This window comes from Chionomys nivalis, chromosome 11 (assembly GCF_950005125.1).
Source record: "Chionomys nivalis chromosome 11, mChiNiv1.1, whole genome shotgun sequence".
Taxonomy (NCBI): Eukaryota; Metazoa; Chordata; class Mammalia; order Rodentia; family Cricetidae; genus Chionomys; species Chionomys nivalis.
Genome location: NC_080096.1, coordinates 56,174,361 through 56,199,214, shown reverse-complemented (window position 1 = coordinate 56,199,214; position 24,854 = coordinate 56,174,361). Strand labels below are relative to the sequence as shown.

Here is a 24,854-nt window from a genome sequence, read left to right as displayed (position 1 = left end):
CAGAACTCATGGTCTTCCTGCAAGTTCTCCACTGGAGACGCTTTCCCACATTAAGCAAAACACACTCCACTCGCTGTCAGTCTCTTTATTTCATCATGTAACTTCATGAAGCTCATTTTCTCTTTATGGCTCAGGGACTGTAAGCACTGATGGCTTGGCTTCTAAAGCCAAATCTATCTGAGTTCACTAGTTAATTCCAGGACAGCCTCCAAAGCTACAGATAAACTCTGTCTCACTCAACTGCCCCCTCTCCGCCTCCAAAATAAAAAATAAAAAAAGATTCAGAATCTCTGAAGTATTGTAAGACAAATCATTCAGAAAAAAGTTCCAAAGGGGAAATTGTAACCTGTTCGTTTTGAAACAAACTTATTTGTCTTGTACTTGAGCTTGCCTGCTTCATTGGCTTTGCCTATTCTGGAAGGGAGTGAAGTGGCCGGCATCGACTGGCGTTTGCACTGTACGTGGCTCCTGCTGGTCCCTTCGAGGTCACTGCGGACCTTCCAGGGTCCCCAGATCACGGCAGGAAAGGCTCCAGAATTCCGCATTCTTGTGTGGCTTTACCCAAGGCTCAGCCTCTGCTGAGCCCTGAAGTTTCGCTGCTTCTGCGAGTTGCCGCTCCCTCCCCAGCCCTCTGGTAGTTAAAGCTACCCTTTCCCTTCTGGCTCCCGGGCTGTTCCCGGGTGTGTGAGCTGCTTCTCAGCCAGCGGGAGGCAGATTTTCACTCTGGCTCTGCCCGACCTGTGGTTGCTGGCAAGGAAAAGACTGAGAACCTCCACCCCCACGGTAGAAGTGGGGAGGGAGCACCCTAGAGTTGGGGAAATATGTTGGGACGAGATGAGGAAGTCCTTTGCACAACAACAAGGGTGTCATTTGTGATCTCTCTCCGTGAGATCTCGGAGTTTCACTGTGTAGCCCAGGTTGGCCTGAAACGCACACTTCTCCAGTCTCGGGATTCGAGAGAACTGGAGTATAGGGAGTATAGATGTATGACACCTTGACCCGCTTATTGTACATTTAAAAAACAGGATTACGTGATGCAGACAAAGTTAAAAAATGTAGCAGCCATGATTTGATGAGCCTGGGTAGCAGCGCAGCACAATTCCTGCTATAGTGGCGCATTGCATTCTGGGGTTTGGAGCAATCTCTCCCCAGGTCACTGTCAGGGAACCCAGCTCAGCTAGGATTCCCTCAGTCCTCCGCAGCCAGCCGGCAAGGGGTGCGTAAGATAAGGGGTCTGCTATACTACCTAAGCAAAGAATCTCCAATCACTTAGCTAACCGTGGTCAAGTCACGACCAAGGACCAAGTGTGCAAACCCAGGCTCCCTGGAATTCCCGTCCACCATCTTAAGCACACCTCAAGACAAGGCTTTTTGTTTGATAAATCTTGTTTCTGAGATCCGTACGTGTTGTCTATGGTAGAAGGTACACGAAACAAAGTATCAGAAATAATGTCTGTGATTCAGTGAAATTGTTAAAACTTCTAGTTTGGTGTTTTATGTGAGGATTCCTTAGTCTCTAGCACAGTGCCCTAATAATAAATGTTGACGGAATGAGCAGATAAAAACTATTTTTAGTTAAGAGTCTGCAAATTTGTAGGAAATGTTAGAAGAGTCAATAACCCTTTTGAACTTTATTTCGCTAAATGGCTGTTATTACGTTGACAGAACCAGGTAGAGTGGGGTGGAGCGCCAGAGCACTGCTCACGAGAAACGGAGTATTTCAAAATACTTTTTGTAAAATGATATAGAAATGGAAGCTGAAGCGGGATTTGGGGACAGTGGAAGGCAATTCTATGTTTTTTTTTTTTAAAAAAAAAAACAGATGACATTTAAAAAGCATTATTTCCTTTTATTTCCTTGTAAAGCAAGATGGCCTCTAAGTGCTCACGCCCAGCCTCTCACACGCCAGAATCACAGACGCGAATCGGGACCAGCCAAGCGCCGTTCTTTTTCCAGACGTGGATCCAAGGAAGAGAACTGGACGAGTGAGATGAGGAACTTAGCCAGACTTTAGGGGTGGTCTGCGGGGACGAAAATTGAGAAAACGCGTTTTAGAAAACAGCTCTGTAGGCTCCAGTCCTGCCCCGCCTCGGCAGTGCCCCCGGCTGGGTGCAGCCCTCTCCCCCTCCGCCCCGCCCCCGCTAGGCTCCCCGGCGGCTCCCGTCAGCCGCAGACCCCCGCCAGTCCCGGCTTTCCCACCCGTTCTAAACCGTGTGAGTTGTCCTGGGCCTAGCTGTCTCCTGCTGAGGAAGAAAAACCGGGTGGAGAATCGTACCCGGCCTGCAGCAGCCGGGAAAGTCACCTCCCGGCCTCTCCCCGGGAGGCGGCGGCTCGGGTTCGGGAAGGCAGTGTCCGCTTCCATCTGCCTCCCCTTCCCGCACCCCCCCCCCGCAAACCTATTAATGACTTCTTATGACAAAATGGACCCTCCTTCTTAGGTCTTCACGGCTCCCACCGGACCAGCCTTCGCTAGCTAGTTCCCCTCCTCTCTGCGACTGCTTCCTTGGCAGCCTTTGCACCTGCGACCCTCGCTCCCACGTTCTTGGAGCAGCTCCTTTAATTACTTTTTCTCCTGGCCACACTTCTGTGCTCCGGTTTGCAAGCCCACTACTGAAAACAGGTTTCCTCCCACAAGCTCCCTGGAAGACGTCTGCACTGGGAGGGATCGGAACCACCGAATAAGGACCCGCCTGCCCGGAGCCTCTCCAGGCTGGCAACTTGGATTCCGTGTCCGCAGTTAACACTTCCACTTCCAGAGGGCCAGAGCGAGACTCTTCCGCGCCCTTATTCCAGCATATATTCTAGTAATTTCTACGTCATGGTTTACACTAAACATGTTATTTTGGTGTATTGCTTCATATATTTTATTTTAATTAAAAATATTTTCTTTTTAGACAATAAACGACTTTAAACATGAAGTTTCATGTATGGGGATACAAGAAAAGAAAGCCCTTGTGGTTGCTGAAGGCTTTGAAAGGGAGAAGAGGATTATACTGATTTGTGGTTTAGCCATGTCTCCAAGAAGAAGAGAGCTTAAATTTTATTTTAAATAATGTGTGCTCTGTTTGTGCGCGCGCGCATGCCTGCTTGTTGCTCTTGCTCACCGAGGCCAGAGGAATCGAATCTGCTGGAACTGAAATTCCAGGCTGTTGTAAATTGTCTGATGTGGGTACTGTACTGGGTATTCTGCCTCAGGAAGAGCAGTGCGCTCTTACCAGCTGAGTCCCCAGCATGAAATGGTAAGGTTGAAAAGACAAGAAAGAAAGGAGACTCTTTTCCTTAGAAGGGGAGACTGCAACTCCCTCGCGGGGAGGAGGGAGGGCTAGAAATTTTTCCCCTGAGAAGGTAAAGGGCCGAGGTTGACAAAGTTGCAGGCTGAAGGACAGGGCCTAGGGGTTTGAAACTGCGATCAATCCACCAGGCAGGTTTGTGAAGCAGCAAAACCGAGGCTCTGTAAGTGGCAGCGAGGTCCTGCTGCTGCTCCACGGTGCAGAACCGAACCCTAGACCTCTGGCCCTCCTGACTTCCACGTAGGCCCTGACTATGGGACAGCGTTCATGTTCTCAGGTTCATTTGGGTTCCATCTTCTTAGGTTGTCCCACAACTTGGCTGTGTGAGCTGAAGGCAACCAACAGACCCTGCTCAACTTTTCCATCCATAAACGAATTTCAGATACGCTCAGATTTAAAACTCTTGGACCAGCTGTGCTCACCTGGGGGTGCTTGAGCAGAAGCTACGCTTGCTGGCCCGCTACCTTGGGGGTCGTTCTGAGATGCACGCAGATAACGCACGACATCGCGATGACCCCGTTCCAGGGCCAGGTCTACCGGCAGGCGACCCCAGGCATCACGCACATCCAGCCGCGCTCCCGCCTGGTGTAGTACTACCAGAGTGTCCAAGAAGCCCTCCCGCGCTGCATCGTGCACTGGTCGGGAGAGGGTGGCTGGATCCTCGCAATTCGGCTCCGCGCCGTAGAGCAGCAGCAATCTGGCTACTTGGACGCTGCCCATCATCATCACCTGAAAGAGTCAGAAGGACGAGTAGAGGGGTCAAGGCCAGAGTGCGGTAGGGACCGAGAAAGAAGCCCTATTTAAGAAGCTTCATCACTAAATTAAACTACCCGGTGCAGACAACCAGTCACGAGGTTCTACCCTGTAAGGGTTTCCTGTACTAACTTGCTGCTCCCGTCCCGCCCATTCCATTCTTTTTACACACAAGTTAATAGGGTATTTCCCATGCTTTCATGGTGCTCAAACCTTTGTAGAACATCACTAGGGGCAAGGATACTGCACTTTCTTCATTTGAGCAGGGCGGTCTTTAATCTCAGCACTCGGGAGGCAGAGGCAGGCTGATCTCTGTGACTTGGAGGCCAGCCTGGTCTACAAGAGCTAGCTAGTTCCAGGACATGTTCCAAAGCTACAAAGAAAGTCTGTCTCGAAAAAGAAACAAACAAACAAAAAAGGACGATGTATGATTGTATGGTAATTGCTAAAAGTGGTTGATAAAAGAGACAACTAGAGGGGCTGGAGTGATGGCTCAGCAGTTGAGAGCACTGGCTGTTCTTCCAGAGGCCTTGAATTCGATTCTCAGCACCCACATAGCCGCTCACAACCATCTGTAGTGGGATCTGATGCCCTCTTGTGACATAAAGTCAATAGAGTGCTCATATACATAAAATATATAAACCTTAAAAAAAAGACAACCAGAATTCTCACAAAATTTGTTAACCTAAGCCGGGCGGTGGTGGCGCATGCCTTTAAATCCCACGACTCAGGAGGCAGAGGCAGGCGGATCTCTGGGAGTTCGAGGCCAGCCTGGTCTACAAGAGCTAGTTCCAGGACAGGAACCAAAAGCTACAGAGAAACCCTGTTTCGAAAAAAAAAAATTTTTTTTTGTTAACCTTTTCTTCCTGGGAAGTTATACTTGTATTCCTTGAAGTCTAAAATCAGAAAGTCTAAAATGTCCCTAAAATATTAATGTTACCTTCCCATTATAAATTATTTATCCTCTAAACTGTGAACATGTAATAGAGAGAAGAGATTTTGTAGACATAGCTATATTAAGGATCTTGAGATACACTATGCTGGACTACCAGAATAGTCTCAATGTTAACACAAATAATCCTGCCAAAGGGAAGATGGAAGCAGGGATGCAGAAGTCAAAGAGAAGATGCAGGAGTCCTGGGCTAATAGCCACTAAAGTTAGGGGAAAAAAGAAAACAGATTCTGACTTATAGCCTTCATTTTAGACTTTCAGCTTCTATAATTTCATAATGACAATGCTGTGTTTGTCATAGTCTTGTTAAATGTGTATAACTGGCTCCATTGGTGGAATGTTTGCCTAGTGTTTTAGTTTGCTTTCTATTGCCCTGATGAAGATCATGACCAAAAGTATCTTGGTGAAGGCTGGAGAGACTAAGAGCACTGACTCCTCTTCCAGAGAACCTGGCTTCAATTCCCAGCACCCACAGGGCAGTTCACAGCTGTCTGTAACTCCAGTTCCAGTGGATCCAACACCCATGGTAACACAGCAATTTTTTGGGTTTTTTTTTTTTTTTTTTTTTTTTTTTTGGCTTTTCGAGACAGGGTTTCTCTGTGGAGCCTGTCCTGGAACTAGCTCTTGTAGACCAGGCTGGTCTCGAACTCACAGAGATCCGCCTACCTCTGCCTCCCAAGTGCTGGGATTAAAGGCGTGCGCCACCACCGCCCGACAGCAATTTTTATAAAATAATTTTTTTTAAAAAGTATCTTGGGGAAGAAAGGGTATCACAGTTCATCACTGAGGGATGCCAACATATAAACCTGTCCAGAAACCTGCAGGGAAGAACTGAAGCAGAGATCATGGAGGAATGCTCTCACTGGCTTGCTCAGCTTGCTTTTTTATGCAGCCCAGACCACCTCCCCAGGTATGGCACTGCCCACACTAGGCTGGATCCTCCCACATCAGAAATCAAGAAAATGCCCCCCAAAACTTGCCTACAGGCCAGTCTGATGGAAGCATTTTCTTAATTAAGGTATCTTCTTTTTAAATTACTCTAGTTTGTCATGTTGACCATAAAGGCAACTATAAGACCTTACATGTCAAGTGTTGGCTCAAACTCCAACACCGCATAAATCCTGCATACCTGTATTCTCAACACTCAGGGGGTAGAGGAAGAGAGTCAGAACTTTTGCCTACATATCAAATTGGAAGCCAGTCTCTGAGCTGCCTATTTTTTTTTTCTTTTTTACAAACTAAAGGAAAGAAAATGGGGAAGAACTGGGAGGGAAACTGTAATTAGGATATGGTGTATGAGGGGAAAAATCGATTTCCAATAAAAGAAAAAACATAATTTGTTAGAATAGTAATAAAACAAAAAACACTTCTCAAGTTTAAGATCTGAAAGCCTAGCTTTGGAGTGGTAACAAGCCCCTTCCCAAGAAACCGTGATTACAGGCCTGCTCTTGATTCCTAAACTGTCTTGGAAATAAAACCAATCCTAAACTAGGTGGCACACACCTTTAATCTGACCTTTAGCTCCCCCCGTCCATCAGAGAGGAATTTTGAAATGGAATCCACAATCACCAGAAAAGCAAATGAGTATTGTGTGATGTGTACGTACTGGGGGAGTCCCACACCTTCTTCAGGCCTCAGGTGAGCCTCAGGCATGCATGTGGTGCAGATATACACTCAGGCAAAACACCTATACACAAACAAAATAATAAAGAACCCAGCTAGATATAAGCCTAAGCAGTAGTAGTTGGGCTGCTAAACTGGAAGCTTAGTTCTGAGGCTGGAAGTCATGCTAACAACCCCAATAGGAATGTTAACTTCCAGTCACCTGTCTTCAATTTCAATGCATAAATGAAAGTCATATCGTATTAGCTATCACATAAGACTTTCCCCACGTTGTTTTACTTACAAAGGCAACTTTTAAAAGCTCTTTAGAGTGAGCAGGATGGCTCAATGGGTAAAATGCTTTTCTGTCAAGCCTGACCTTCCATTTTCCAGACTCATAGGGTAGAAAGAGAAAACCACTTCCTACAAGTTGTCCTCTGTCCGCCACACAGGCCCCCCTCTCTCAACTAAATAAATAAATCAGAGCAGTAAAAGATTTAAAGCGCTGTAAAGTTACCTGGAAAATAAACTAGGCAGAAATTGCTTTGGAGCAAAGGAGAAAGCCCCCAAACACTATTTTTTTTTTTTTTTTTTACAGAGAACTTGCAGTTCAATTTTATTTAGGGTAAAGAATAAAGAAACTTGCTCCCACTAGAATAAACTTGGCCACAGGTTTAGAATTTGCACGCGGACTACAGGAAGTTAAGGGCGGTGCCAGGCTGATATAATTGATGTGCTGTTGCATTTGCTTACCGTGTGTCTAATAACAATCATTAGCTGAGCACGGGCAACCAGTCTTGGGAGCAAGTCTTACTCCTAGTGCTACCAAGTCAGGCGCAGCTCCCTTCTCCTCACCCCTACTTCTGTGTACCCACCTGTGTTGCCTCCTCTACAAGTGGGTGCTCCAGCTGCCACCTCCTCTTTTCCAGTGAAAGTTTTACTAGCCTCAAGATTCTTTCTGAGAATCATATTAGCAACAGTCTTGCATGAAACATTACAAAAAAAAAAATCAACCAACCAACCAAACAAACAAACAAAAACACTGGCTATCCAAGAAGTTCGCCACCGAAATAAGCTTGAAGAGTAATAAGCTTCAAGGATCTTTGGCTCCCTAATCAGTTTTCTGCTCTGTGCTCTCGCATCTCCTGGAAAGCTGGTCATCCCTTTAGATTCACCATTGACTGACTGTGTGTGTGTGTGTGTGTGTGTGTGTGTATGCGTGTCTGTAACCAGCACTAACATTTTGATAGCCACAGATAGTTTTGCAACTTCAGAACCACCACGTGGCAGAACTGGCTGCTGCTGGGAGTCAAAGAGAAGGAAGGCAGGAGACATAGCCCCCCAGAGTTCTGTGAGTTTTTAAACATGAATCACTCAGTTTTTCTAAATCAAGATAGCATAATTAGTTGCTATTAGTATTGTTGCATCTTCCCCTGAAGAAAGTGGAACTAATTTAGTTTCCAGGAAAGCTGTAAGCAAACTACAGAAAAAAGAAAGAAAGAAAAAATACTGTGTGTTTTATGTGTATGTTAAAGTCCTCAATAATTACTTATAAATTTGGGGTTAAAGATTGCTCGCATCTTTTATGGCACGGAAAAAGTTGAAAAATGCAAAAAATAAGTGAACATGTGGAGAGTGCCGACATCCTTTGAAGAAAGTACCTTGAACTGTGTCCCCTGATTCTTTCTTTCTTTCTTTCTTTCTTTCTTTCTTTCTTTCTTTCTTTCTTTCTTTCTTTCTTTCTTTCTTCCTTCCTTCCTTCCTTCCTTCCTTCCTTCCTTCCTTCCTTTCTTTCTTTCTTTTTTGGGGGGTTTTTCTTTTCTGTTTTGTTTTGTTTGTTTGAGACAGGGTTTCTCTGTGTAGTCTCCTGGCTGTCCTGGAACTCTATCTATAAACCAGCCTTTGCCTCCTGAGTGCTGAAATTAAGGGCATGGGCCACCAGCACCCGGCTTATTTTCTTTTTTCTTTTTAGAAACTAAGGATTTCTGTCTCAAACAACAAGTTGGCTAAGGTTCTGAACCAAAACGATTTCCTCTTTTCCCCTTATTAAACGGCCGTCAAAACTATCGACCTGACCTTTTTTTTTTTTTAACTTTTCTGTATTCCGTAAATAAGGTCTTTTCTTACATATTTTAGGACTCCAAAGGCAAACTCTCCAGACGCTGGTAATGCTTCAGATGTTAAACTGTAAACCATAGATAGATTTTTTAAAAGGCTCATACCTATTTTGTACAACCACCCATATTGTCTAACCTCACAAAGTCTCCACGCTAGACTTGTAAAAGATCTCAAGGTTCCAAACACTTTTATTTTTATTGTGTGGTTTAAAGTGTGTAAAATGTATTCTGTAGTGCATAGTTGCAACTGGTGCTACTTTCCTTTACCTTGCTATGCACAGGCTTTTAAGAGTGCTTATTTGTTTCATGGAATTCTCTTTGTGAAAATTAGAAACAATGGTTATGGATGGATAGCGGGTGACAGAGAGAATTCCCTTCTAGGTTGAAGCTTAGTAAGTTGATGAAAGCAAAACCAGAAATAATCTACTGACAATGGATGAGAACAAATAATAATTCTCAGTCACGAGAATTTGAAAACTTGATGCCAAAATGGTACACTATACTAAGTTAGTTTAAAGAGGGGGGAGGGCAGAAAAATATTAGGGGATGTACTCTAAATGGTAACTGAACGGCCATTGCAGTCAGGGTCACCCAGAAAACTCCCCAGAGATGTTGGCTTTTCTCGCATGAAAGTTACCATCCCACTGCAGATGAGACACCCTGTGCCTACCTGAATCGGGGTGCGACCGAAACAGTTCGGAACGTTGGGCAAAGCCCCTGCTTCCAGCAGAGCCCGAACCTCCTGCTCGCGGCCCTGGGCCGCCGCCCTAGCCAGCCTGTCTGCCGAGAGCTCCATTGCGGCTCCAAATCGCTCCCCTCTTGATCGCCTCCCTCTCGAAGATTCAGCGCCTAGCCCGCCTTCGCGTGACCAGCCGGGCCCTCCTTCCTTCCTCTAAGGTTGGTGGGGGACGAGCCTCTCCCTGTGCCTGACGTGGCTCCACAGTCCCCTATAGGAAGCGCACTTCGCCCTGAACACCCCCAAACAGAACATCTCTGAAACCACCGCCGCCCCCCCCCGCGCTCCCCCCTCCCCCGCGCCCTGGGCGTGGAGGGGACGGTATTCTGTATTCCTGCAAAAGAGACGTCGGGTCTCTGCAGAGAGCTGGAGGCTGCAGCAGCGCTAGAGGATGGGGTGGGGGCACCTGCTGCCCGCGCTGACCACCCCACCCCCATGCCCAGACACCCCTTGACGCTAAGCTCCTTCCGGGCGCGCAAAAGAGAAGCACGTGGGGCTCTTGAGCGGGTGAGCTAGTCCATTCTCCACCAGCGTGAAATCTCTCCCGTTTCCTTCCTCCCCAATGCAATACTCGGGTTTTAGAAAAAAAATGAAGGCGGGTACTTTTCACCGCCAAACTGAAACTTAAGGTATTCACTTCATAGGCAAAGATTATGCCCTCGTTTCTTCAGAAGAAAGAGCTACGTTCTCGCCGCTCTGAAATGCCAGCAATCCTAGCTCAAACAACTAATTTTGCAGAGTTTCTTGCCTGCCCGAGTCTCTGACCTCAGCTCCCTGTGAAACCCGCCTCTTGGCGAGGGATCTCAGAAACCGTTCTGATGTTATGGTATTGGGTGCTAGCTCTTAAAATTGTGAGTTCTTTTTAACAACAACCAGAGAAGGATTCTGTACGCAAATACAAAAGTGAGGAAATGGAGTCACTGGAGGACAAATCTTCTTGCTCATAATTGATGCCTATTTTATGGGGCTGTTGTGCGTTTAAATGACTTGATATGCTTATAAACGTTAAGAACTGCAGCAATCCGACTGCACGACACTAATACGTTATTCATTTTTAATGAATATTAGGTATAACAGAGGATAAAAAAATCATCACCCAAAACACGAAGACTCTTAAATTTACTCCTGCATTTAATACAAGGAAGTTAAACAGCAACTAAAGTGCAGAGGGTTGCTTTGAGCATTTCAAGACCGTGTTCAGTCACCATGAGAAGCTTCCCCCTGCAGCAGATGGGAACAAACACAGAGACCCACAGCCAAACACAGGGCAGAGTGAGAGACCTGGAACCGAGTATCTGCAACAAGTTCATCCCCTCAGAGCCCAGGAAATCCTGCAGAAAAGGAGGCAGATGAGTGTAAGAGGGGATGGAGGACACCAAGAAAACAGGGCCCTCTAAAACCCACAGGATCAACGCTCATAGGAACGCACATGGACTTGGGTAGCACGCACAAGCTCTACACAGCTCCGCACAGGTCTGTGCTCATATCATGGCTTCCTGCTGAGTGTTTTTATGAAATTCCTGAGTGTGTGATGAGTGGGTCTCTGATTCTTATGCCTTCTCTTGGGCTCTTTCTGCTGGTTTATCTTGTCCAACTTCTATGTGTTTTATCTTATTATATTTTATTTTGTTATATTGTAAAAATGAATGAATGAAAACCTAGTCACCAGGATAAAGGTTAACAACTGAATTGTCATTTATACCTTCTTGGAGAGGGAAAATCAGTTTTTACAATGTAATGAGACTCTCTCTAAGTTTATCAACCACTCCTAGGTAGCTCTCATATTCAGGAGGAGTTGACCAAGATACAGTGGATTCCATAGTTTTTGCTTGGTGTGTGTGTGTGTGTGTGTATGCATGTGCGTGGTTTTACTTGGCTACTTTTTTGGGGGTGGTGTTTTGTTTTTCTTGTTTTTTAAGACAGGATTTCTCTTAGTAACAGCTCTAGATGTCCTGGAACTTCTGTAGACCAGGCTGGCCTTGAAGTCACAGAGATCTGCCTACCTCTGCCTCCTCCCGAGTGTGGGGATTAAAGGTGAGCACCACCACCACCCAGCTGTATTTTTTTTTAAATAAAGAACTTAAAATTTGGTAAGTAGTGAGGGGGGAAGAGGATCTGGAAGGACTTGTGGGAGGGGCAGATTATGATCAGTATATATTTAAATTAAAATTTTTAAATAATAAAAATAAAACAAAAAAGAAAATATCAACAATGGGTTTGGGGTAAGTATACACCAGTGCAGGCATTTGCAGTAGAGGTCATACAAAATGATGGAATATGTGTATGGGTCCTGCTACTATAAATAATAAATAATAGTGGTACAAACCCTTTTTAAATTTAAAACTAAACAAAACTACCACACTCAAAATTTGTTCATCCATCTCAGCTTGGATCTGATGCCAACACTCGACATGGAGTAAAATATAAAATCCAGTCTTCTGGTTAAGAGTAGAGAAGTAGGGAGTAGGTTAAAGGAATGGGCTCTGGAGTTAGACCTTGTAGGTTCAAACCTGGACTTGTCTGTGTATTCAGATGGAGAAGGAGGTTAGTCCAGGTAGAGGTGTAAAGGTGCAGACATGTAGGAAAACACCACTGAGATATATCGGGCAGCCGGGAAAACAAAATAGGAACAAACTTCTGGAAGAGAAGTCTGCAAAGAGAGCTGATTGGTCAAGCCCAGGGACGCAGGTGAAACAGGTACAGGGAACCAGAAGAGACTAAAGCACCTGGGCTGAAAGGGAAACTGAAGTGAGAGAGGAGGGGCAGTTGTGAGGTGTGGCTACAATTTGTCTTCTTGAGGAGACATAACCCACCCTCTCCTTCTAGGATCCAGTGACAAACCATGAGATGACACCAAGCTCACTGTGGGGAGCCAATGAGTTTATTAGAATTACATACTGAACAATGGGTGAGGGTTATGAACAGGAATCTGGGTATAAAGCAGCCATCAGTGCAAGGGATGTCTGGACCCAGCATGAATAATGAATGACTCCTCTGTGGCTTTGTAGAAGGCTCTGTAGTCCTTTCTCACTATTAACAGTCTAGCCCTTCGTCAGAGACCCAGAAGGCAGCCCGCATGCAATAAGGGCAGAACTGAATGCAACTGGTTGCGGGTTGTGGCTGTATACTCAGATCAAAGTTTCTTTCTCATCTGAAATACTGTTATCTCTCACTCAGATGTGACACCACCTAGCCCTTACGATTCACTGACACTACTCACTGAGAGAGTGACATTATTCGCTGAGAAACATATTTCTTGCTGGAGTCAAAGCAGCAGCCTCTTGAGACACAGCTGCCATTTTCCCCAGGTGAAGGCACTGCAACTGGAGGCACGTGTCCCTTGTTCAAAGTAACAGAGCAGACAAGATCACAATCATATATGCCTGTACATGTAAAATCTGCTTACATGCATAAATGAGAATCCTCATTATTTATTATAGCCAGGCATATAATTAGAAGAGACAGAGAAATAGAGACAATAAGAAATCTATTCAAAGAGACCAAGAAAGTCATAATGGTTATCATTTAATGATGTAGTAATCTAATAGAACAATCTAATAGTCCAATTGAAGTGCCTTTTTATTGTGATCTCATCAAATTTTAGTTAATATTTTATACAAGGAAAAACTTTCTCAACTTATAAATATGACAAGTGATGTAATCTTTCACACGGAGAAAGGCTAGCCCCTGAGAAGATCAGATTCTCAAATAGGTTTGTTAACTCTTGGGAATTATTAGTTGTGGCAAAGGAAACATTTTTGGGGACTCCACCTGTTTATTCAAAATTATTATAAACGTTCTCTTCCTGCTCAAGCAGAACCACAACAAGGATGCCACCTTTTGAAGACAGGATACATAATTGTAGGCAAGTCACAAAATTCCAGCTTCAGTTTCCAAACTGCTAACTGGATTTGGAATCTGGGAATACAATCAAGTGATACCAAAACCATCTTCGGGAGAAGTAAGAAGTGCATTACCTGTTATAGGCAGAGTTTTTAAAATGTGTACAAAACAAGTGTGACTAAAAATAAAAATTTTACCATTAAAATATCTTAAAGAGTAGATTTTTATGTGACAAAGGCTAACTTTGCAGCCCAAGGAAATAACCACTCTCTAAACTATTTTAATGTAAATGCATTCTGATTGTTGAAAAACTGCTTATTGTAGGGAAAATAGAAAGGTGAAAAAGCAATTGCATGTATGTGGACATGCATGTATATGTGTACTGCATGATATACATACATGCTTATATGCATATATAATGGGAAGCCTCATCTTTATGACAAGAGACAGGCATATAATTAGGAGACACAGAAACAGAGACAATAAGAAATCCATTCAAAGTGGTCAAGGAAATCATAATGGTTATCATTTATTACTCAGTGTTATATACATCATTTCTAACCAAGACCACTCTCTTATGGGATAGAAAGTATTATTCTTCCTTCACAAAGTAGAATGAAATAAGCCAAGAGTGCTTCTATAGCAAGCACAGTTCCAACGCCCAGGCTCCGTGCTCTGAGCAAGAGGCCCCTTCTGCCTCCCAGACAGATGTCTTCCTGTTGACTAAGGTGCAGCATTTGTGGTGTGCAACTCAGCAATTTTTTTTTTCTCTGAGAACCAAGTGCTCAGATAAATGGCAAAGCCTGAATCAATGTAGCAGGATATCTATGGGTAAGAAGTACTAGCTTGTGGGATATTTGCCAGTAAAAATACAATGTCAGAAACTGGGTCCCTAGGTCCCTCCAGAAGTCACTTAGTAGTCATGGCCATTCTGGATGATGTTTTTCCATGTTCATTTTGAATGCTTGTAGCTCACTTATGTAGAAAAACCGGGGCTTGGTGGTGGTGGTATGAGCCTTTAAACACAGGTAAAATGATACACACACACACACACACACACAGAGAGAGAGAGAGAGAGAGAGAGAGAGAGAGAGAGAGAGAGAGAGAGAGAGAGAGAGACCAGGAAATGAACTTCACGAAGAAAACAAGAAATTGTGCCACATAGAAATAACAATGCTGAAAAAAAATTCCCTTCCTTGCTTTTAAGTCTTTACCTTGAAGATCCTGTACCATTTAAGACATTTCACTCCTGCTTATGAGAACATTCCAAATTTCCCCAAAGGTATACCACGAAGACTGGTCAACAGCTCTACCATGGCAGCGAAAGTTAGGATTTCCCTATTATCCATCAGATGTGTTTAAGTAGCTCTAAGCCTGCTATAATACTGCAATGTTTCAGGGACATGACTCCCAACAGCCCACCTTTTTGTGGTACTGGAGGTCAAGTCATGAGCTGCCCACACTCTGGGCAAGCACTCTACTCCTACCATGGCCCTGGAAATAAGACACTTGACAAGTATAACAAACTTGCCTTTTAAGGAACCATTCTTTTGATCTATAACTTACCAGTTATATAGATATATATAACAGTCCTAGCTACCCGGTTAATAAATAGAGTCTATAGACTTTATTAACAAAACAAAGAAAAACGAAACCAAACAGCAGCAGCAACAGCAGAAAGCTGCTCTGGAACTCAGCTCTGGATCTGCCTGCTTCTGCCTTCTGAGGACTGGAACTACAGGACTGGCACTATTTTCTGTAGATCTCGCATAATTCTCTCTCCCATATTCTTTCCATGGCCACAGCTACTTTGCCTTGGACACGTGTGTGGTGAGAAGGACAATCAGACCCTTCAAATAACTGTGGAAGGCATACAAATGAGGAACTGGATCACAGGACAAACCCACCAAGAGAGAATGCAGAGGGCCAGAGAACTGACCCCTTATTCACCATCTCCAGGAATTCCCAGGTGTGCCCTGCTTCTAACTGCTGGGATTATAGGTTTGCACCAAGCAAACTGGGCTTAGTTTAAATAAATTATGTAAAATTTCTTTGTTCTCTTTCCTCAGGTTTAAGTAAATTATGTAAGCTTCCTGAAGTCTGCAAGGATAGAATTCACCTAATAAAGGTCATTGTGGGGAGTTGAGACTATCAGATCTGTGAAAATCCAGATTATACAGAGGATTCTCAATAAATAAAGATGAGTTTAGAACACATACATGTTCTCTCATGTTATTCATAGAGGCCATCAAAATCAAATTCTGCTTTTCCCTGATTCATAACTCCTAATAGTTGTGATTAATTCTCCTGTTGGGGACTCAACTCTCTAAAAACAGCACTGTGGTAATAGATGGACCTGTGTTCCAACTAAAGAACTTCCAGAGAAAACCTCTGCCACTAAGTCATGGGAAGTGACTCTGGGCGGATCCCTGTGTCCATGCTTCCTCTGCACTATCACCTACCACTTTTTCTTTGCATGTATTTCAAGCAGAAATTTATGAGACAGTCTCACCTTGTATTCTAGGCTGGCCCAGGGAAAAGTAGGCTCAACAGTGGAATGCAAAATTTACCTTTGACAAACTTTTATGTTCTACCTCCTTTAAAAAAAAATCCCTTATAGATTTTCCCTGATAAACAAACAAACAAATCTTTGCCCTCTGACAGTGGGAAGAATGGTATGTTGTGCATTTTGTGTGTCTGGAATCCCAATTCTGAATAATTCCTTTAAATGGTTATTACAAATGACTCAAAACATTGAATTCTACATTTCAGACATCTTGAAGGCCTTGAAGATGACTTTAACATTTCTGTACACATATCCCACCACACACACACACACACACACACACACACACTTACCACACATACACACACAATGGTATTAAAAACTGTCTTGAGTAAACTTCAGTAAAGTGCTCTCTGGAGAAACCCCTATTCAAGGCCATTGACCTTTTTTTGAGATTAAAAACAAGCTAATAACAATACTTTTAGTTTCAATGATTATACTGATTTCCTACTATAGGAAATTATAGGTTTTATCCTGATAGCAAGTGACATTACACCCTGCAGGCTTTCCTGCAGGGCTTCTGTGTGTTGTAGATTTAAAAGAAGGCAAGTTTACATTGATTGCATATGGCATGTTTGACTTGACTGATATCCATGCCTTATTTGGATGTTCTCAGTGAGTCTTGATATGCTCTACTTCCTTCTATTTCTCATTACATAAATACTATAAGCTGTCCCCCCCCCCCCCCCCCCCGGGCTTCCAGATGAGAAAGTGGAAGGCAGAGAAATTCCTAATTCCTATAGCTCCCTTCTGAAGCCACACCAGCTAGGAAGCTATGCAAACAGCACCCGATGTAGGCCACACGAATACCAACAATGAGCTTTCTTCTGGGTCAAACTGTTCCTGCATTAGTACAAAGGTTCTCATTTGCTGCTTCTAAATCAATGCAGGAACAAGTGATTTGTATTTATGAGAGGTTTCAGTTTAAATTTATGAGATCAATGACTTGGGGAAGTCAAGAACTTTAGTTATTATCTTACTGCCTTCTGTGTTGTAGTTTTCCATGGAATCAGTAAATATTTCTGGGACATATATCCTCATACTGACTTAAGGGGGTCAAAAATGTATAGAACCCCAAAGCATGAGGTGCACACCTGTGGTCCCAGCACTGAGAAGGTTGAGGTAAGAGGATGGCTATGAATTCCAGGCCAGCCTAGGTTACACAGTGAGAGAGATCCTGCCTCACCAAACAGCCAAATAACCCCTCAAAACAGCTCACATAATAGAATTAGCTAGAAGAAATAAAAATGAAATTGTGTGTGTGTGTGCTCTTAATTCCAGAGGCAACCAAAGGCAGTAGTCACTAACCAGTGGCGGTTGACAGGTTGTGATACTTATTTGAGCCTTAATCTTTAAACAACAACACAAGAGAAAGTAAAACATCAAAAATGCAAGAGCACTAAGATAACTGAGATAATGCGGATCAAATTTCTCCACTGAGCTCCTCATAATCACTTCTGAGAGAAAAATCTAACTTTAGAAGAATGACTGGATAAGCTTCTTTCCGAGAAATGCGGTATTCCATAGAAAACATTTTGCTGCAGCTACTTGGCGTGTAAAGTTCAAAGTATCTCACTTTACAGGGGCGCTTACTCATCTCAAACAAAGATGCTACTTTTCTTCATGTGGGAGAGGATTTTCAACCAAAGGGAGTCAGACGGCTGCTGTTTCTTTAAATTGGAAGCAAGAATCACACAAATGCTTAGTCAGCCGATCTGGCAACTGAACAGAAATAAAGCAAAAAAAGTAGTGGCACTCAGAAGAGAAAGTAAAACACAGACTTTGTATTAATGTACACATGTAACAGGAGACCCCTGGTAAGGCCCAGAGAAACTGATTCCATTCTGAGTTTTCTTACAACTGCACTTCCTGCTGCTCAGGGCATCTCCCCCCCCCATTTCCCCCCTACCCCATCATCCACCTCTCCCCCCTCTTCCCATTACTGGGCTTTTACAGACACACAAAGGTCCGACATTTTGTTGGTCAGCTTCATTCTGTTATGGTAACATTTTGCTTTAACTTTTTGATTCTAAAATTATTTAAATCAGTGAAACCCCTTTGTCTTCCTTCCTTTTAAAACAGCATTTTAGGTTCTATTTACTCTAAGTCTGGTTTAGATAATAAAATTAAAAAACCCTTATTTATATGCATATGAAGAAAGAGATTTATTCACCTGGTACAAAAAAAAGTGAAGTAAACTTAGCATTGTGGCTTTCGTGTATGCAACTTTCAGTCTGACACTGTGAGCCTTAAAAATATCCTATTATGTCCTCCTCCCTAATAGAACCCTTGATTATACAAATCTGGTGGCCCTGAGATTCCCCCCTGCAAATTCTAACACGGAAAGGTATTTTTTTCATTTTGTGAAACAATTTCTTTGATTATTCAGTTCCTCTCCTACCTGGAGTCCAGAGTTTACTTAACTTTAAACTTTAAATGGCTTTGCTAAGTTTAAAAACAAGCAAAAATAAGATCTGAAATGAGCAATATTGACATTTGCAAATCATGCCCAGAGGCCCCTTGAGGACAGAGCAGACTCCAGGGATCTGTCAGAACTCTGCTGGGGTAGAAATTGAGGGCAGTGAGAAAGCCACCTGAATAGCTCTCAGGCAGAGGTGCTGCCGCTGCCTCTGCCTCACGGTGCGCTGAACTCCGATTTCTGGTTTCTCGCCTGCTTCCATTAAGAAAGCAAACACACTGAGAGAACTCTGCGCAGTGTTATTAGTTTCAATGTGCATAAGAGATTAGCTAACTTTATTCAGACAATTCTAAACTACTACAAAGTAGCTTTTCCTTGGACACAATTTCTCTTGAGGGTTGGGAGTGCGGTTTCTCAGGAGTGGAGCCTGGACTCCGTGCATCCATAATTCCCTCCCCAAGCGCCCCCCTCCCCGGTTTCTGTCTGAGTACTTTAGGAGGTGGTGATTTGACGCCAAGGGACAACACTGAGTTAAAAAGTCTTTTGTGATAATGGGTTTTCATTTTCATAAGCAAGGTCAATATAGAATTCCTAACAAAAACCAAACTCTAGAGGGGATTGTGACTTTGTGGGACTTTAAATCTTCTAGCAAGATTTGTATCTTATTCTTCCCACTTTTTCACGTTTTCTCCTGACCATGGTTTTGCTGAAAGAAATTCAGTGCCTGTTCTGGGGCTCACGAAACAAGCAAGTGAGGAGCTGAAAAGAAGGGTGTCTTTTAATCTGTTCTTAAAATAAAAAAGATGACATTGGTATTTGGTAGCACCAACAATTTTAAGTCCACCTGGGCTTGCTATTTACACAGCCCATAGAATGATTTACCTCGCGGATCTGTTGAGGCCTGAAGTTGGGGGATATTTTGTAGGAGGATTATTCACAGGTCTTCTTGGACTATATTTTGCTTGCCATCCTTGAAGTGGATGAGGTTCCTTTCTGATTAGTAATTTCAAGGGCACATTCTCATTGAGGGCGATTGCACAACAAAGAGAAGGCAATGTCAGCACTGGAAAATTAGTGCTGGCCTCTTGAAGGTGTGGCTGCACTTCCGATCTCAAAGCAGAGAGGCCTGGACCCCACGTGGCCTGCGGGGCTGGGTGGGGCGGGGGCGGATTGGGAGTGCTTTGGCCCTGTGTGTTCACCCAAATAAAACTGATTTACTCTTGCCCACCATCACCCCTTCAACAACAGCTGAGTTAGTGACGTAGAGATGTCCTGTTGTGTCTGAATCTAGAGAAGTCTGAGTCTGCCGGACACCACTCCTGGCTGAGCAGGCCTCTAACGCCTACAGTTACCTTTATCTGATGAAATCTTACCTGAGGCTGTGTCTCTGGGGAGGGAAGTGGTCAAGAGGAGACTAAAACAGAAGAAGGAGTGCCTGGGTCTTGTTTTGACCGCCAGCTAAATCACCAAATCACCATTTCTCCAGATGGGGGGGGGGAGGGAGGGAGGGAGGGAGGGAGGGAGGGAGAGGGAGGGAGGGAGAGAGAGAGAGAGAGAGAGAGAGAGAGAGAGAGAGAGAGAGAGAGAGAGAGAGAGAGAGAGAGAAGGTAGGGCTGGAGCTGTGTGGAGCTCAGCTACTCACTGGTGCTCATGGCGTTCTCAGGACAGGACGCCTGGAAAAACCTCTAAGACTTTAGCTCTGCCAACCAGGGATTCCCAGCTTGCGGTCACTCAAATGCCTGAGTATGAATTCAGCAGGTGAGGTGGGGGGAGGGAGAGTGAGCAAAGAGAAGGTTAGCAGGGAGGGTGACAAGGCGGAGATGGGACCCAATATCCAAGAGCCTCAGAGATGGGTGAGGGCAGCAGTAGCATCCTTTCCTGAAGTCTGGGGAACTAGCGCTGCAGAGTTAAAAGCCTGAAGTCACAGCCCTTGCTAGCGGTCTCAAACTTCAAAGCCACCTTCATAGAGGCTAGACTCACAACTCAGATCTTGACTCATTGAACAGTCTTAGTTCAACCCCAAGTGTAATATTATGGTGCTGGAGGCTTTGGCAGTGAAATATGTTGACTATATGTGATATCAGATGAATTTATAAAACTCAAAAGTGAATGTCCCCAGTCCCTCCCAGTCTGAGGAAATTGTTTACTATGCCAAGTCTCATTTTTAAAATTGCCTGTTGTGGGGTGGGGTGAGGAGCAAGTCAGCATAGTTCTTTTTTTTTTTTTTTGATTATAATTTTTTTTTTGCTATTTAGTCAGCATAGTTCTTACTTCTAGCTCTTGATAGAGGCAGGCTGGTCTCTGAATTCAAGGCCAGTCCGGTTTACACGGGGAGTTCCAGGCCAGTCAAGGCTAATGAGGCCCTGTCTCAAAAACAAAACAAGACACAAACAAAAAACAAACCCAAACAAAAATAATTGCGTACCTGTAGGCAACTATTTTACATTGTATAAAATATATTAAATGCTTTACAAAAAAGTATGTCAATATGTCAGCCAGGGTGGGCACACTACACACACACACACACACACACACACACACACACACACACACACACACTTGCAGTCTTCCAGTGGCTGAGGCAGGAGAACAGGGAAACTTCAGGTCAATCTGGACTACAAAGGGAGGCTATTAAAATCAAACAAACTTGGTGGTACGCACCTTTAATTGTAGCACTTAGGAGGCAGAGGCAAGCAGATCTCTGTGGTTGGAGCTCAATCTGGTCTACATAGAGTTCCAGGTTAGTCAGGGCTACCTAGGGGAAAAGTGGGAAAAACCTAATAATTATCCCAACCTAATAATGATCTCATCCCAGGTTACACTTTAATACCATATTGTTATAATTTTAGGCAACTTCCACTCTTCCTGTAGTGCTCTTCATCAAGCAGTATTTTCTTTCCTGAGGGTAGCTAGGTTCAAGTGTAAGTAAGCTCTCATAAAGTTCTTACTCTGTGCTATAAAGCTGGCTGAGGATGCAGGTCAGTTCATAGAGGATTTGGCTAACTCTCAGGGAGTCCTAGGTTTGGTCCCCAGACTGTATAAACAAGGTGGGGGCCCACTGCTAGTAATCCAAGCACCCAGGAGGTGTTCAGATGTTTATTTCACAAACTTCTTGGGCTAAATACATGAGACCATGCCTAAAAAATTGTTTTTCTTACCTGTAATGTGCTTGTAAAAGGACATATTAGAGATGAGCTATGTGAAAATCTGAAGTTAGGGAAAATTCATACTTAATACTATAATTTTTATAGTTTGAAGATGAAATAATACTCATCATTTATACAAACCAGAATACAGAAACACTGAATCACAGAAACGGGGTTTCAGTTTGAGGGACCCAAAGTACTGTAGTGTGAAGGAACAAGAGAGACAGGGTGAAATCACTGCTCAAAATGCTCAGTGATTCTAGAATTGAGTCGGTGTGAGTGGCAGAACTGTAAACTAGAGTACTGCTAGAGACACAGGCAGTAGTAGGTTGTCCTGCTTCTAGGATGGCAATGATGTCTTAAAACTCAAAATATAAAAAGGAAAGGGTGGTTGGTATTGTTTGTAGAACACAGCACCAACGGGATCAAGTCCATACTGAAATGCTGGCTTCAGTCAGCTGCCAGGCTCTGACCTTCAGATGGCTCTGAGGTTCCGGAGGAGGGGGAGGAAGAGGAGGAGGAGGAGAGAGTTCCTAAGTAGCCAGGAATACTCGGGAGAGCAGAGCTTAGCAAAGAGTACTGTGTATTGTGTGCACTGGAAACTGGACCAGGGCCTTCTGCAGACTACTACTGAATTGTATCCTCACTCCCTCACAGAATTTTATTAAACACATTTTCAGGCATAGGAATAAAAAAAAGATCCAATGAACACATCTACAGAATTCAAAATGTTAGAATATTGACATCTGACATCTTTGCATCAATAGTCAATAATTTGTATAAGGAATGTTTAACCATTTGTACCCCAAGGGCCTGAGTGATTCCACGTGATTAGCACCATGTATATTCCTAAGTCAATACCACTGTGGCGGAATATGTAAACATGAGGTGCACAGTTATAAAAACCCTGGTAATTAACACCTCAAATATTTCTATTACATGCTTAGTTTCAAATAGAAAGTTGGGAAATTGGCCATATTTTTGGGTACATTCTATGCATGCTATAAGTTCTACTATCAAATATTTGCTGATAATTGGGCCTTTTAGAAAGCACTTCTAGATAATTTCACATTAATTCCTGAAAACTGATTTTTACTTGTGACAGTAATCGCTTTCTTTCAACAAATCTATTCTTATACTTTACAGTCTGCACTACAACTGGTGCACACCTTTAATCCCAGCACTCAGGAGGCAGACGCAGGGGGACCTCTGTGAGTTCGATGCCAGCCTGGTCTACAAGAACTAGTTCCAGGACAAACTCCAAAGCTACAGAGAAATCCTGTCTCAAAAAACCAAAAATAAATAAAAATTAAAAACTAATATTATAAATGGATATTACAATTCTGTGTTTAATTTTGCTTCAAATATCCCAGGATTGCCTTGAATTATGAATGCCATAAAGGATAACTTAAGTCCTGGGTTCTCCTGCCTCTATTACTGCTTGGTTCCCCAAAGAATCAGGATCATTCCGCTCTCCAGCCACCACACAGCCACCTACTTCTGTCTCTCTGGGATGGAACCCAGGATTTTGTGCATGTTAGGAAAACAACTCAGTCCTTTCTTTAAGTGGCTACAGCACTGTGTTTTATATTCCTGAAAATATACAATTATAACACTTACAAATGCTAAAAATCTCTACTTCCTTACCACAGATTCCCAAAGGCACCAAATTATTAATATAAAATAATTATGTAGGGAGAAATATTAACTAGAATCATAAAATAGCTTTTTAATAGGGCATAGCACTAACAACTATATTCAAACCCACATATCACAAGGGGTAGACATTTGCTGTACAGGAAAAAAAAAAAACACAAACCAAACCAAACGAAAAACCCACCATTAAGGAAGGCGACTTGGATCCTGCGAATGTTTTGAAATGAACTAAAATCAAATCTAGCAATAAGTCACAGAAACCTTTACCAATGCTCTCTACTAACTTTTGGAAGAATGAAATTTCGCGCCCCTTTAGTATCAGCACCCAGGAAGCTGTCTTAGTGAGTTGGAGGCCAGCCTGGTCTACAGGGCAAGTTCCAGGACACCCAGGGCTGTACGGAGAAACACGTTCTTGAAAAAGAAACTACCACAACAAAAACCAACCAAAGAGAACTTGACAGCTTTCCTTTACGTTTTTTTTTCTTTTTCTTTTTGGTCCAGGCCACGGCTCCAGCAGCCCTAGCCCTCCTGGGTAGTGTTAATAGTTTTACATATCCATGCCTAAAAGACAATTGGTATTACAATAAAAAGCTTTCCCCAGGGACCCAGTGTGCTCTAAGATTTTTGCATACTGTATTTACACAGTTTTTTTTCTTTCAGTTTTCCAGATCACCCGATGCGAGGATAAAACGTGTCAGGTTTTATTTTTCAAGCAGTAGGCCTCAAGTAAAACCCATGCTAAATGTGGTCTGGGATGTTTAAAATCTGACTACTTCTGACTCCTCCTGGACGGCACGTTCAAGTTCTCTACCTGAGGATCCTGAAAGCACTATCCAAAGATGTTTCAGTGACTTAGGTAAGCTAGTAAAAAGTTTCCAACTCTATGGACTGCAACTGTCCATACTGGCTGAGGAATCTTGAAGAATTGAGTGTTTGCTTCTCTAGTAGCTACTGATTACATTTAAAATCGTAACGCGAAGTCTTCTTATTTTAGGAAGTCAATCTTTGTTCACGCTGCCCTTCTCGAAGGCCCTGAGTGAGCCAACCTGGTGGATGGGGGCGGAATAGGCAAACCCTTAGAAAACAAGACCGTTAGCAGGTATTCCCCCCTCCGCTCCGCCCCCAGGGCGAAATTATGAGTTCTAGAAAACCACTTTACCTATAGTAGTGTGAGTGTGTGTGTGTCAGTGAGTGTGTGTATACAACGCCCGCACCTTACTAAAGCATAACGGAGAACCGTAGGAGTCACTCATTCTAAGGCGACAGGTTTAGAAACTCGAGAATCCTAAACTTTTCGCAGGATTGAGGAAGACTGTGTGAAGCGGGGTGGGGGGTGGGGGCCTTTAGATTCACCATGTGGTAAAGAGAGCGCGCCACCTCCGAGGAACTCACCCGAAAGTGGAAAAGCGACCCTCCCCTCCCCCCTCCTGTCTGCACCCGGACGCGTCCTATTTCTACCTCGTGGGTCAGATGCAAGAAAGCACGCGGAACCACAGCCCCTGTGCGCCGGGCTCTGGAGGGCCTTTCTTACCTGGTCCAGCATGCAGCGGCCGCCCTCTACGCTGGCTCCTCCTTAGCATCAAAACCAGGGCCACGACAGCCAGTGCGCGGCTCGCTGACCCGTGTCGCGAAGATCGCGGGAACCGCACCACGAAAGCCTTCACTCGGGGTGGGCGATCTGCGCGTTCCCGAATCCGCACAGTCACCAGGAACCTGTACCCCATGCTCCAGCCGCCGCACTCGCCCAGCGGTCGCCTCCGTGTGCCACGAGAGG

The 24,854-nt window shown here is 43.8% G+C and overlaps 1 protein-coding gene across 2 annotated transcripts; it reads right to left on the bottom strand.

The window, feature by feature from the left end:
* Window positions 1-1,848: 1,848 nt before the first annotated feature.
* Window positions 1,849-24,854, bottom strand: LOC130884008 (cyclin-dependent kinase inhibitor 2A-like). 2 transcript variants are annotated; one of them, XM_057784907.1, is made up of 3 exons: window positions 9,385-9,591; window positions 3,713-4,019; window positions 1,849-2,021 (listed from the first exon to the last, which is right to left on the bottom strand). In XM_057784907.1, the coding sequence occupies exons 1-3, from the start codon at window positions 9,508-9,510 to the stop codon at window positions 2,011-2,013; spliced, it is 444 nt and encodes a 147-aa protein (XP_057640890.1). In that variant the 5' UTR covers window positions 9,511-9,591; the 3' UTR covers window positions 1,849-2,010. The 2 variants fall into 2 exon arrangements, with proteins under 2 accessions (XP_057640890.1, XP_057640889.1); XM_057784906.1 differs by lacking the exons at window positions 1,849-2,021; window positions 9,385-9,591 and adding an exon at window positions 24,612-24,854 and having other exon boundaries at window positions 3,739-4,019.